At 29.3% G+C, this 15,241-nt stretch overlaps 2 protein-coding genes across 2 annotated transcripts; one reads left to right on the top strand and one right to left on the bottom strand.

Annotated features, from left to right (window-relative positions):
* Nucleotides 1-134: 134 nt before the first annotated feature.
* On the bottom strand, nucleotides 135-6,436 carry Nup160 (nuclear pore complex protein Nup160). Its single transcript, XM_027344875.2, has 9 exons — nucleotides 6,055-6,436; nucleotides 5,880-5,991; nucleotides 5,619-5,820; nucleotides 5,170-5,561; nucleotides 1,587-5,106; nucleotides 902-1,525; nucleotides 709-834; nucleotides 401-640; nucleotides 135-330 (listed from the first exon to the last, which is right to left on the bottom strand). The coding sequence occupies exons 1-9, from the start codon at nucleotides 6,161-6,163 to the stop codon at nucleotides 262-264; spliced, it is 5,394 nt and encodes a 1,797-aa protein (XP_027200676.2). The 5' UTR covers nucleotides 6,164-6,436; the 3' UTR covers nucleotides 135-261.
* A 2,426-nt stretch (nucleotides 6,437-8,862) lies between these two features.
* Nucleotides 8,863-10,934, top strand: LOC113794746 (uncharacterized). The gene is made up of 2 exons (XM_075821953.1): nucleotides 8,863-9,734; nucleotides 9,809-10,934. Exons 1-2 carry the CDS (start codon nucleotides 8,903-8,905, stop codon nucleotides 10,864-10,866), a joined length of 1,890 nt encoding a protein of 629 aa, XP_075678068.1. The 5' UTR covers nucleotides 8,863-8,902; the 3' UTR covers nucleotides 10,867-10,934.
* The last annotated feature ends 4,307 nt before the right edge of the window (nucleotides 10,935-15,241 follow it).

Genomic DNA, 15,241 nt, shown 5'->3' with positions numbered 1-15,241 from the left:
GTCTGGAATTTGCTTGTTGCCATGTTAATTGGCTTAATTTTAAGAATAGTCTATAATGGCGCCATTTTTATTTGCAGAAAAAAATCGGAATCATCACCATCTATTGGTCACCGAATCAAACAAAGAAAATGAGATTTAAGAAAATGATTTTATTTTATTATTTCAAATGAATGATATGAACAAAAAGGAAATTGATCAAAATTTTGTTTAAAATTGAAAATTTCATTAAATTTCATCAAAGTTTTTCCCGTAGCGTTGTATTCAAATGTTTGAACATGAAATGATTGTTTGCTCTAGTTTTTGTTTGGTTTTGTTCAGATTTTGTAATAGCTACACGAGAATGACATAAGAAAAAAGAAAAAACAATGATTTTAAAAATATTTCAACAGATCATACTTACAGAATCATAATCGATAATTGTTTCTGATCGAATATCATCATCATCATCAACAGCTTTACTATCATTATCACCTTGATCATTGTTTGCTTTGATTGAATATAAAGATTTTTGCCATTTTTCTGTTTCGGTTTTGTTTGTATCGTAACGATTTCGTTCATTTTCTTCGGCCAAAATTTTTGCCAAACAATCAAACAAATGCATGGGAATACAAAGTGGTGGACAATTTGGATACAAATGATTCTAAAATGACAACAAAGGGGTTAACAACAATCAAATTGAAATCACAATTCAAATAATATATTTCATACTTTGAGATCAAAATATTCAACACCGTGACCCATAAATGCATTCATATAATCAATAGACAATTGAGTAGCTTCGGTTAGGAAATTATAAGTCATCAACAAACGAAGTAATTGTGGGCAATTCGATTTCTGTTTATAGAAAAAATGAACAAAAGTTAATTATTCATTGAAAATCAATGAAAAAATAAAGACAAACCTGATAGATTTTCATCAAGGAAACAGGTATCATAATACCATTGGATAAAAGTTTTTCGGCAACAGTTTTGAAATAATCGGTTGATATATGTGGTTGACGTTGATAGCGATATAAATAATACATTATAAGATACCACATTCGATCACATATCGATAATGATGAATAACAAATATAATCACATTCAATATTGGATGCAGTATTTTCATAGAAAATATCAAACAAATCTACACTGAAATTGTTTTCATCGATTGGCAGTTTTAATTTCGGTGATATCATCATTTCCGGATCCATATCGACAACACTAGATTGTGCCAATAATCCCAACATTGTTTCATCATCGATCCTTCGACGATTATAAAGTCCATTCAAAAGTTGAACATATTTGGATGCCATACCATCGAATATCGGTTCGAGTGGTAGTGAAAACAATTCGGATATTTTGAATGATTGTTCATATAATGATGCATCCGTACAAAGAATAACCGTTTCATCGGGACTTAATGGTGATGAAGCTATAGCATATTCTTTCGAATTTCTTTCCAATAATTTTAATCGTGCATCAATCAACAAATATTCTCGCAACAATTCTTCATCGTCAACAATTTCGATGATGGTTTTATCTTGCTGTAGTTGAAAAAAGATGTTACAAGTTAATAGTTAATAATGCATAAAGAATTATACTTACATTATAATTACAATTTTTATCATTATCATCCGAAGAAAAATATCCACGTTTACGTTTCATTTGTTGTTTTGTATCGTCAGTAGTTTTTTTCAACGAATTTTTAACAATCCATGAATATTTCGAATCATCCAAACATTTAAGACAATTTCTAGCAATTAATAAACAATTTGCTTGAATTTTTAATATTTGATGTTCACCACCACTATATTCTTGATTTAATTGACGATAATAATCATAGATTGTTTGCGCAGCACGACGATAATTGAAGGTATTGATAAAATAGCTATAAAGAATGTGAAAATAATTCACTGAGTGACTTGATTCAGATTCCAATATGGTTGATTTTTGACGATTCAATGAATTTATAGATTTTTCCATCTTTCCTTCATGATCATCATTTATCAGACAAGATGATGATCTAGCTTTCGAATCCAAAATTGAAACAAAATTATCTTCCAAATCAATATATGGATAGCTAACTAATTGTTTTAATTGGCCATTTTCACAAAGATTTACAATAAATTGTCGAAGGCAATTTTGTTTTTGATCAGGATCCAGATTATCGATCATTGATTTATAAGCTTGATCAATATTTCCCAAACGAAGATGGCAGGAAAATAATATTGAATGTAATATTGAACTATGTTGATTGAATTCTGGATCAAAATCCGGTCCTAAACATTTCAGTGCACAATTGGCCAGTTCAATAACCAAATCATAAGTTGAATAACGATTAAACAGATGAATTAATTTGTTATAATAACGAAACAATGTTCGAGCATTAAGAATTGTTTTAGCATCATTTAGTTTTTTCAACTGAATTTTGCGTAAAATAGAATCCGATTCTTTCGTGTTATCATCATTATCTAGAGTTGATGCAATTTCTTTATCAGTTAGTTGGACAGATTTTGGTCGTTGAGCGAATATTTTGAATAAAAATGGTTCCTGATTGATTCCATAAACAGATTGTTTCAGCTTGATAATTGCTTTATCACCTTCACCAGTCATTAGATAGCAAATTCCACGAGCAAAATATCGACTATATGCAAACATTTTACACCATGGATGTAATTTATCAACAAATCTTTCGACCAAATGATATTGACCAATACCTAACAGGAATTCAGCCAATTTAAATTGTCCGGATGAAAAAGGCCATACCAATTGACAAATGGAATCCATATACATGGGTAATAAATTTGACCAGATACCATCACCTGTCAATGTAGATTGATCCAATTGACCTTGGTTATATTCCCAGGTAAGTGAATAGCTTAGTAATCGTTTAGCTAAAATACCACCACTAAATTGACAAAATAAATACAATATGTTTGCACGAGGATAAGCATCGTAGAAAATTGATTCATGTGACAATAGGCCAACACGATTCAAATTGATAAAATCACGCATTTCCAACACTGACAATAATTCACTGTTTTCAAATGATGAACCACGATTCGAACCAGTTAAATTTTGTGAAGGTGAAGTATTCAGGTTAACAATCGATGTAATACCACCATAAAGTTTATCACATGATGTTGATTCAGACCACCAAATATTTGGTGTTATCATTGGTGTTTCCGATATCCAATTCAAATGATTCAATGCAAACATTACTTGCGATGTTGCCGGTATCATGAATGCTTGTACATCATGAATAATCCGGGTACGATAATCACTTTTAACTTTCGAATGAAAACTTGTCAACATATATTGTAGCAGGAATAAATCACGACAAAATTTATAACGTGCCTGAATGATTCGTTGAATTGTTGAAACGGTAAAATTTAAACCACATTGACTTGATAATAGATTAGCAAACATTGGTTTGATTTCGAATTGTAATGCTTCATCCATTTTGCAATGTGCATCTTCATTGTTCGATGTGAGTAGTAATTGCATTTCATTATTCAATCCTAAATAATCATTCAATTCATTTTTCGACATAAAATCAAAACTTAATTGCAGAATAAAAAATTTTATAGCTTCAACAACATGTGGACATTTTTCAAAAAAATCATCAATCAATGGTACAAATGAATGGTCCGAAAGTGATGACATTTCAGGCAATAAAGAATTTTCGGTAATTTTTTTCGTTATTTCGACTAATGAAAGTTTAGTTTCCGTACTAAAACTGGAAACCCGTTGCATAAATGCTTCAAAATCCAATAGATCTTCATCTTTTAATGTGACATTAATAGCTGACATACCATGTAATAAAGCCAGAATACTACTTTTCATATTTTCAATCGTTGAAAACATATCCGATGTTTGATTTAATTGATGAGAATCTTGTATAGGTTTTATCAAAGTATTTAAACGATATTCAAATGCTGAAATGGAAAATAGATCAAAACTATCGTTTGAATTTGACTGTGTGGAACGATAATTAAACGGCGATTGTATATCACCATTTTGTTGATGAGCAATACGATTATTTTGTTTACAATGTAAAAAATAATGATTAATCATATCATCGAATGGTGACAGTGATGCAATAAATTCCAATCGTGATCTGCGAACAATTCCCTTGATACCAGTTTTATGATCAACAAATATTGATAAGGGTTCATTTTCGGCAACATGATAATCCAAACAAAATTGATAAAGTTTATTCCATGCATCAACTTCATATTGAATATATTCATCAACATTCATTTCCAATTTACAGTCAGCTTGATTACGAATTATGTTGTCGACAAGTTTGATAGCTTCTTGAATTAATAGATCAATTTTTTGCAAATTATTTACAACACATTTTTCATCACCAATACTACGCTTCAAAACGTTAATCGCTTTGGCAATGGTATGGCAGGAAAAATTTCCCTGCCAAAAAATTCCATTCAAATAAAATTCTCTTGGATTAACTAATGGTGAACGTGAACCAATTTCTGGATAAGCATTTACATCGGCCACAACGGGCATCCATTCGAATGGTTGTTCATCATTATAATTGGTATCGATGGAATAATATTGTATATTAATTTGTTCATCATGCTGCCACATTGCCCATAGTTGACTATTGCAAACAAAATAATCAATCAAATCATATTGGCTAGGAATACAACGTTGAAATAGATAACGTAAATGTGGTTCTTGATTTGTTGAATAGTTTGCCGTTGAATGATGATTAATGGAATGATTTTTACCTGGTGAATGTGATGATTGATTTGGCAATATTATTTGATAAAAATAAAATTGATTATAATGAGTATCGGTGCAATATACAATTACATTTGGCCAATAGGTTTCATTCTCATACCACCAAAATTTCATTGATATTGGTTTTTGTGTGGATAAAATAGCTGTCTTGCTATTATTATCCGATGATGATACATCTCTTGAATTGAATGTCATCGATTGATTGAATATATTGTGACAAAGTAGTAGTGATTGTTGATTCAATGATATAACTCGTATACGGCCATCACGACAAAGAGCAAATATTAGATTATCATCACCGATATTATATTGAAGCAAACAAATTGCTGATTCAACAGCAAATGACCCCAATGATTTACTGAGAAATAACACAAAAAATTGATTCAAATGAGATGTAGATAAACAAATAAATAAAACTTACTTAAGCGAAGGTAAATAACCGGAGATTAATTTACCAATCAGATTGCTTTGTTTCAAGTCAAATGTTTGAATTTTAATCTCCGATTGTGATTCACTGGAATTTGAAGCCGATGGGAGACGAATAATTTGTAATGAACCAGAAGTAGTGGATAAAATAAAAAATGCGTCCAAGTCATCGATGTTCGCCCATGAACATGCAGACAAATATGGTAACATTGTTGGTTGACCAAGAATTGCATTCTGTGAAAATGAATTCTGCAGCTGTACAAAACTTGTATCCGAATCATCGAAACAGGTGACATTATAAAAAATTGAATAACAAGGTGAATCATTTGAAGATGATAACGAGGGTCCCAAACAAGATAACGAACCAATTGATTTTGGATTTGAATTCTAACCAAATACATAAGATTAATTATCATTCTAATAAAAATTTGATCAATTCATTACCAATTGATGTGGATGACGAAAAATTAATCGATGAGCTGAAACAATTGTCGTAACCAATATAATAATTTTATCGGCAGTTTCTTGGATAGAAACACCATTTTGCAAAATTAAACTATTCTTAAATTGAATTCTAAGTTGATTATAATGTAAATCACGATGTAAACTATGTTCATTAAGTTCCAAAATATCATCATATGTTTGCCTTTGAAAAAAAAATTAAAAAAATGAAAAATTCGAAAGTTTCAATAATACTAAACATACCAAACAATGTAACGATTTGATGTAACTGATGTTAGCACATCACTATCATTATAGGTAAATACTCCCGAACATTTTGGAATTTTTAAATCTTGTAATGTACTGTTGCTTGCACCTGATTAATGAGAGATAAATGAATGAATGTAAACATTTAAAAGTTAAAAAACTATAAACTTACAATTAATAACAATTAAATTTTCGCTAAATTTCGATTGATCATGATCGTTCATTGAATTTTTCAAACTATGTTGTTGCTCAAGCAACAATGCTGAAGAATCATTCATCATTTTTTTCGCCGTTGATTGATCGATAGAGAATCTATAGCAACAGCTTTTTTTCGAAAAAAATGCCGGCAAAAATGGCAATTTCAATCAAATAAAGTGAGTGATGGAAAGCAAAATTCTATTTGGATGATGAAAAGATTTTAAAAACAAGAATTAATTACAAAGTTAAAAATTAAACAAAAAAATTCATCCAATTTTTCCGGGATGAATATTTTTGCAATTTTTTTCAACAAAGAATTTCCCGAAGAAAAATTTTGGTGGCAGAAACTTCAACATTGAGAATGGTGTGGTACGAAAAAAAACAAAGTAGTGGTATCATCAAGACATATCCAACCACCTCAGATGAATCCATGATTATCATCACTCATCTATACTGCTATTCTTTTTTTTTCTTTTTTTTGTTCACCTATACGGCATGGCATGGCATTTCAATAACGCGCGCCATATGATATATATTTTTCGTACCTAATGAGTCGAAATAGTGGATTTGTTTTTTCAAAAATCAATCATGAATCCATTTCGACACACTATTATTATTATTATTATCCGACCAACAATAATGAAGCAAAAGAGTTACTTAAAATTGCCTCAACAACAATGATAATTTAAGTAATTGTTGGTATTTACTCCATCATCATTAATGTGCCAGCAACAAACAAACGAACAAATTCAAAGATTGTTGTTAAATAATAATAAAATGCGTGAGAAAACATGGCTGCCAACTATTACTAACAACATGGTAATATTGGACAACAGCAAAAAAAGAATTTAACCAAAAAAATTGTTGTTGAATAAAAATACCGATTTACATAATAATAATTTCGGTTGAATAGTCAAATTCGGGTCATCCAAAAGAAGAGAAATTATAATAAAAAATAATAATGCTATTTCGAATAACAATGGTATCTCTCTCAAAACATTTTTAAAACTATAATATTTTATGGCAAGCTTTTTTTAAATTTAAAATGAATGAATTATAATTGTCACTCTGTGTCATATAAATGAAAAGATAGTTAGATATAGGATAGATTTTTTTATGTTGTTCACCTTGTTAGAGTTAAAATAGTTGAATTTTTGACCATTTTGAATGATGTAATCAAAACAATGTAACAAGTAATTGGGGGAGAAAAAATGGAGGGCATATTAATTATAACTAAGATATAATTAATATGATCTGCTCTAATTCATCAAAAACTATAATTTTTATTTTAAAAAAACATTATTTTCTTCAAGTTGGCAGAAAAAAATGATCTCCATCGATGATGATCAAAGATCAAATAAATCTTTCTTTTGACCGATTCCGGTTGAATAAATTTTTTGATCAAGGATAATCCTCACATGCAGCATACATCACATACAGGACAGGTGTTTTCTCCAAATTTTCTCCCAAGATTCTTTTCACTTATCAAAGAGGATTAATTCTGAAAAAAGAAAATTTCTGTTTTGAATTTTCAATGAAAAAAAGGAAAAAACCTTTTTTTCCAACGATGATGACTTTATGGAAATTTTATCCTCAATTTTCGATATTATACAGGAGCTAAAAACAAACAAAAAAACATTGAAAACACCTGCCAACAACAACTTGTCATCATCATCAACTTTAACATCTAAAAAGGATGATGATAATAAACAACAATCAAAAAAATAAAAAACCATAAACAGCAGAGAACTTGGAAGAAATTTAAAATTCAAAAAAATTGATTATCAGATTTTTGTTTTGTTTTGAACAACAAATGAATTTTGATTATCAAGCAAACAAACAAGCCACTGAAGATGCAATAAAGATGTTGAAATAATCATTTGAAAACATCAATTTTATGGCTGTCGCCGCCACCGATGATTTACATAAATGATCATTTTTTTGCCCAAATTCAAAGATATTCAAATGATGAATAAATGAAGATAAATAATCATGACATCTTCAAAAGAAATTGATGATAATCACCACGTACCAAAATGTGTGTTCATTATGATCACGATGGTGGTTGCTGCTGCAGATGCAAGTGATTCCTGGCTGAATATCATTTCAAATGCAAATAGGCTTTGTTTTTGTTTAGTTGTTGTTGGCTTTGGCGAAAGTCAATGCACAAAAATGATCATTATTTATTATTTATGACATTTTGTTTGTTTCTGAAAGAAGATGTTTATGGAAAAAAAGATTTGTGTAAATTTATTTGTTTTGTTTTGTTTTTGAATTATTATTGGACACAAAAGGCCGATGTGTAAATCTAAAGAAAGAAAATGGAAATTTTCATCTTCAAAGTTCAACTTGGCGGCTTTGAAAAAATTTATGATTGGTTTTGTTGGAATGAATGAATGAATGAATGAATGAAAATGAATTGAATAACGATGATTCTAAAAAAACAGAAAAGACAACCAAACAAAAAATAAATAAAAAACATCAAACAAGATGTTTGAAAAAGATTATCATCGTTGATAACAAATTACCAAATTTTATTCACTTGCCATTCCAATGATCTTTTCGTTTACAATGTGTGTGTGTGTTATTGACAATTTAGGAAAATGAAGAAAAATCAAACAAATCATTATTTAGTTTTTTATTGAAATTCAATTCATTCGGCAAAATTCTAATTCAAATGAAAATTGAATTTAGAATCTTTTTTTTCTACAATTTCACAACAAACATATAATATTTTTATATTTAAAATTGGAATTTTTCATCCTTCAATCCAGTATTTATTTCGTTTTTTGTTTTGGTTTGTCTTGGTTTAAACTAAATAAATGAAAATGATGATGACCATTATAAAAAAGAAGCTAATATTATTGCTTTTAACAACAATAATAATGATAAACATCAACATTGATAACAACAATGATAATGGATTTGTAAATGGATTTACATTTGGTCCAATTTTAAGTAATTTATTAACAATTGGACAATTAACAAATAGATCATTATTTGTGGTTACCAAATCCAAACAAACCTATATAGTGAATGTAGATGAATTAGATATGTGGACACAAACATGGCGTATACCATATCGGGATACGGTAGATTTATATACACGATATCCGTGGATTAAACAATTATCATTATATAAACAATTTTTGGATAAAGATTACAATCGTTATATGACAATTTTAACACCATCACCAAAAGAAAATTTGCTAGGATTTTATGGTGATCATTCAGCATTATTTATTGATATAAATAAGAAAAAAGCAACCCTTCTTGATATGAAAAAGATTGAAGATTATAATACTAATTTATTGCCAGTATCAACATTAAATCAGGGAATAGGATTTGTTCGACAGGATAAAGAAACAATAACGCTTATGGCTTATCAATTTGATGAACAACTTTCACCATTTAAACCATTAACTTATCGAAGATGTTCAGATTATTCGCTTGTAATTGATGGAAATTGTTCGATGGATGCGAAAACAATACCATTTCCCTATATAACGAATGCATTTTCTGATCTAAGTTCTAATCTACATTTATTTACCGATGATGATATGATTATTAAATTTTTAATATCTGGCCATCGATGGAAATATCTGCCACAAACTACATTTCTAAATGTTGATGTTTCGGTTAATCCACAATTAAGTAAGTTTCTATCATTAATATCATGGATTCATTTCAAATATTGCTCATTTTATTTAATTTTCACAAACCGACAGCATTATTAATATTACTATTGATGCTTGGAATTGTAGTGTTGGAATCATTTCTATTAATCAAATGCTATTTTACTCATGATAAAATGATCGATAATGTTAGACGATTGTCAACATTAAAATCAAATATACCACCACCTGTTTATGTTTATGATAGTTCATCAATTGTCGATACGAAAAGGAAAGATGAAAAACAACCAGCCAAAAGAAAAACCGATAACAAAGCCAAAACCAAAGATAAAGATAAGGAAAAGGATAAGGATAAGGAAAAGCAAAAAGAAAAGGAAAAGCAAAAGGACAAGGAAAAGGAAAAGCAAAAAGAAAAGGAAAAGGAAAGGGAAAAGCAAAAAGAAAAAGAAAAAGAAAAGCAAAAGCAAAAAGAAAAAGAAAAGGATAAAGCCAAAGCTAAGGCTAAAACCAAAACACCACCACCACCATCGAGTAAAACAACTAAAAAAGGAATGAAAAAATTACCACCACCAGCTGAACCTGCACCACCAGTTTCAGCTGATTCATTCTTGACTGATAATCTGAATAGTAATAAAATAAGTACATCAGCATTGATGGATTCATCAACATCGCATTCGAAACCACAATCGGCAATTTTAAAAACTGAATTAAGTTCATCAATACAGGATAAAAGCAAAACATTCAAAGGTTCAATAATAGAATCATCAGCAATAAGTACTCCACAATCAACAGTTGTATCGGAAGTACCTTATAAAGATGATGCTACACATGATAGTAGTAAGAGTGGTAGCCCAAGTAGATCAAGAAAAAAGCCACCATCAAATAGTCCAAGTAGATCGAAGAAAAAGATTAGTCCTTCTAGTAATATTGGTAGTCCAAGCAGATCCAAAAAAAAGGCGCCATCAAATAGTCCAAGTACATCGAGGAAACATGCTCCATCAAATAGTCCAAGTGCAACCAAGAAAAAACCTGTTGGTAGTGGTCATATTAGTAGCCCAATTTCATCAAAGAAAAAAGATAAAGAAACAACGAAAAAAACAAAAACAAATCTTAAAAGTACTGGTCCTGAATCAAAAAAAGGAAAAAAATGAAAGTTTTGAAAAACAAAAACAAATATTGTCAATATATTTTGTCAAAAATAAATTATATTCACTTATCACTAATTCTATCTATCCTCTGTCTTGATTGTGAGTGCAATTTGTTTTTCGTTTACGTCAATCGTAATGATGTGGTCAAAGGTTAAAGACAAAAATGGTTTATCACATTATCATGTGACAAACTTTTCAACAACAAATATAATAAGACTCAATGAATTTTGTAAAACAAAATTATCCGATGGAAAAATGATGATGACAAATTGTGCCTCAGATTTATCTTTGTTGCTTAATTATTATTATTTTCTCCATCCAAATCTTCAGATGACCATAATATTTGTATTTTAAAAATATGAATTTTAATATTTGAAAATATCAAGATTAGCTTGAGAATTTAAAAATGTTGACATTATTATCATAACATTTGATCATCATAATAATTATCATCATACTACCCACATTACAAACAAATAGCTTCACACCAACCCAACAAACAAACAAAATGAATGGATGAATTGAAAATGTTTGTCCAAAAAAAATCAAATTTGTTGATTAAATCATTAAAAGAAAAGATTTGTCCAATTTTTTTCCTATCAGGTGTGATTATTGGTGATTCATCGAATCTGTTTATTGCGTTTTTTTCTTTCTTCCCCCAAATCGTACAAGCTTTATGGTAAAGAAGCTAGTAATTCCTTTATCATCAAGACATTTTTGGCTGACAATTAGAGTACTGGACACAGTTTGTTACACACACAAAAAGACAATGAAATTGTCATCATCATCATCCTGATCATTATCTTTGCTACAACAATTACGAGCAACCAAGCGAATGAATAGCGAATACGGCTATCATTTGATATCATTGAATTTTTGTTTAATATAAAGAAAATGACAATTGTGACAACAACAACAACAATTTTATTAACGAAATAATCAAAATAACAGGCGAAAAAAAGACAATGTGATTAATGGCATTAATAATAGGTCTTTCTTCTCACCTTTTTATACAAAAAAAACCTAAGATTGTGTGTGATCGTCTTTAAGAAATGAAAAAAAATGTTTGTATTGTTTTTGGCTCAATGATATCATCTTGATGATGATGATGATCCATTGCAAAGATATCACACACACCGTATAAAACAAACCAGTATCTCTACTCTACTGGTTGTCCATAACGACGATGACGACGAACGACTACATGTCCAAATGACAATGATGATGATCATCATGATGTAAAAATAGCCAATTTAGCTGGATACTAAATGATGATGGCTGATGGTAGAAGGTAGCGTGTGAAAACATTTTTCATCGTTCTCTTGGGAAATATCAATTCAACCATTCCATTCCATTACATTACATTTTTTTATTTTTTGCTTTGATATAACATCATTTCATTATTTATATGTTGCTATTATTATGATTATGATGATACGGCGACGACCACGATATGAACTGTGTCTATGAAATTTGAATGAAGGATTTATATAATAATGGACCAAAACTCATTTGAATGAATGAATCGTATCGTTTCAATAGCTGTCGATCATTTTTTCAGTTTAAATATAATGAATGAATTGAATAATGAATCGGAAAGAATCTTTTTTTTCTGTATTTCCAATTAACAAATGTCATGTTTTTTTTGTTTGGCAAAAAAAAGATTTTTGGAAGATGATGATGATAGGCATACACGCAATGAAGAATCAAATGAAATTGATTAAAATTCATCTTTTTTTGTTCCATCATCATCATCGCATAACATTAATCGGATCTGTTCCTGGAACCAAAAATATTATCTACATTCCCAGGATGACCATTGATGCGAAACACACATATGGTTGGCCCCGAAAATTGGTTTTTTTTTCAAAGATATTTTATGTTGTGAAATTTCATTTATTTCATAGTCAAATTATCACATTTTTCATTTGATAAATCTAATAATTTTTTTGATCATTGATTATCATCATTTTTTGGAATGTTCTAATTGGCAATTACATCAACAACAAAAATAAGCTAAATTTCATGTGAAAAAACAAAAAAATTCACCACGTGTTCATGCATGAATGGCCACTTCTTCCACTTCTTCATTGATTGAATAACGATGATGATCACGATGTGTATCACGTAGTACGTGATTATTGCATAGGCATTGATGGCCGTCATCATGCGAAAGAAGTCGAAAATCTTTTTTTGATTGTCAGTGTCTGATTAATTTTTTGGAGAGACAAACATATAAACGGTATATTCCGTTATTTCGTTCTAGTCAATTTTTCTAACCTCTTTTTTCCAATACGAAAAAAACTTTCATTTCAACAGCAGAAAATTTTCATTTTCATATTCACATCAAAAATTCTCATTGAAAACAAACATGAGAATTTTGTCATGATAATCGATGATGAAAGAAAATGAAAATTCTTATTTACATTGAATCTTTTTGAATTTTTTACCGGAATAATTTAAAAAATTAGTATTTTTCGGTAAACAAAAAAAAATCCAATTTCCATTTATAGAGTCAACAGGTTTATATTATTCTCTGAAATTTTTGTTGTAAAGTTTCCATTTTCATTGAGAAATAATTTTTATCAAGTCAGATTCATTCATTCATCACATTACATTACATTTACACTCAAAAAGACTTTTTTTATTGGGCAGAAAAGCAAGAAGGCGGCTCTTAACACACACATGATGATCATCCACCGATATAAGCCAATAAGGATGATAAACAAGAAAAAGATGTTTGGAAAGAGAGTAAAATGTGAGAGACAGACACACGTCAATGTTGATGAACATGATGTAATCACGTTTGTATGATGAGCAAGCTGAAGATGAAGAAGGCGCAACATACAGACAAAAAATTTTTTTGTTTGAAAAACCAAGTGAAAAGGGGATAGCAAGCAAGCCCATCCCAGATAAGTGTGTGATCTAATTTTTTTGTTTCGTTCATAGATTCAGCTTTGATGATCTTTGAATTGATTATTTTTCTCTATTTAAAAATTGGTCGGAAATGAATAAAATTTTGGCATTTTTTCGAGAAAATTTCACACATTCATTCCATTTATATATATTTTTATCAAATGTTTTTCGAATGGATTTTACATAGAGCGAAAAACGGACTTGACAAAAATACCGACAAGATGTCAACAGGTTAAATGAATCTCGTCATCTCGGTGAATTCAATTGTTCTAAACAAACAAACAAAAAGACCATTAAATGCGAAACGATGATGACAATTTTTTCTAAAAGAAAAAAAAACATTGCCATCTCAACAATTTTTTTAAAGTCAGATAAAAATAGAAACCATTCAAAAAAATTCATATTTTTTTCCTGGAATCAGAATTGATGATTTTCATCATCAAGTGATCATCAAATGATCTTTTTTTTTATTATTCAAATTGATCATCGTGATGACTTTACCGTTATTTTTCTCTTGTGTCTTTATCCCTGATGATGATAATGGTGATTAGTTTTTTGTTGTTATGAAAAAAATTTTCCTTGATTATTTGAGAGAAAAAAGATTTGAATTTGAAATTGTGTATTGATCATGAGAAAATTTTTTTCATTTCGTTATCTTGATTTGTTAGTCGAAAATTTTCTTGTTTTTTTTGGAGAAAAAATTCATTGATAATGTGAACATTGGTAATCGATGGCCTGAATTTTTTTCTTCCTCATCAAAATTTGATTGCTGATTGTGGTGGCCAAATTGATTATTATTTTGTTGATTGATTCCATATATATCCTTTTGACCGAATCTTTGGACAAGATACAAAACAAAGTGGAGAAATTTCTTCATTAATCATCATCATCGTAATCATATTGATATTGATGATGATAATTATCCTAATTGTCCTCTTGAATATTGAAAAGAAATTTCATTTTTTCTCTTACTTAAAAATTGTAGAGAATTTTGAAAAAACCACATCAAATTAGGAATTAAAGATTATCCATAAAAAAAGTAAGTAAGTAGTTTTAATCCAAAAATCCACAATAAGCGTGTGTGTGGTCAACATATGACATTGATTTATGATTTTTTCTTTCTGAAAAAAGGAAAGATTTTCATTTTCAATCTTTGATTAGAAACGGAAATTTGCTTTTGTTTTTTGTTCTTTCAAAAATTGATATGAATTTAATTGAAAAAAATACAAGGCTTGTCTTGTCATAGCGTAAACCATCTGTTGTTTTTATTTATTCGTTGGGTGAAGTGAAAATGAAAAATACAGATTACCTAATAATAATAATAATTAGATTTTTTGGATCATCATGGAAACAAATCTGTAAAAAATATAACTAACTAGGTGTGTGTGAGCAATCATCATTAGATAACATCCTTGGTTCATTGGAAAAAACGGGTGCTTTTGACACATCAGAAATGAAATCG

The sequence above is a fragment of the Dermatophagoides pteronyssinus genome, unplaced genomic scaffold (assembly GCF_027571235.1).
Source record: "Dermatophagoides pteronyssinus isolate colony J.1.1.1.1 unplaced genomic scaffold, Derpt_VIB-CSIC_2022.12 sq0014, whole genome shotgun sequence".
NCBI lineage: Eukaryota > Metazoa > Arthropoda > Arachnida > Sarcoptiformes > Pyroglyphidae > Dermatophagoides > Dermatophagoides pteronyssinus.
Note: the sequence above shows the minus strand (reverse complement) of the source record. Positions and strands in the feature narration are given on the sequence as shown.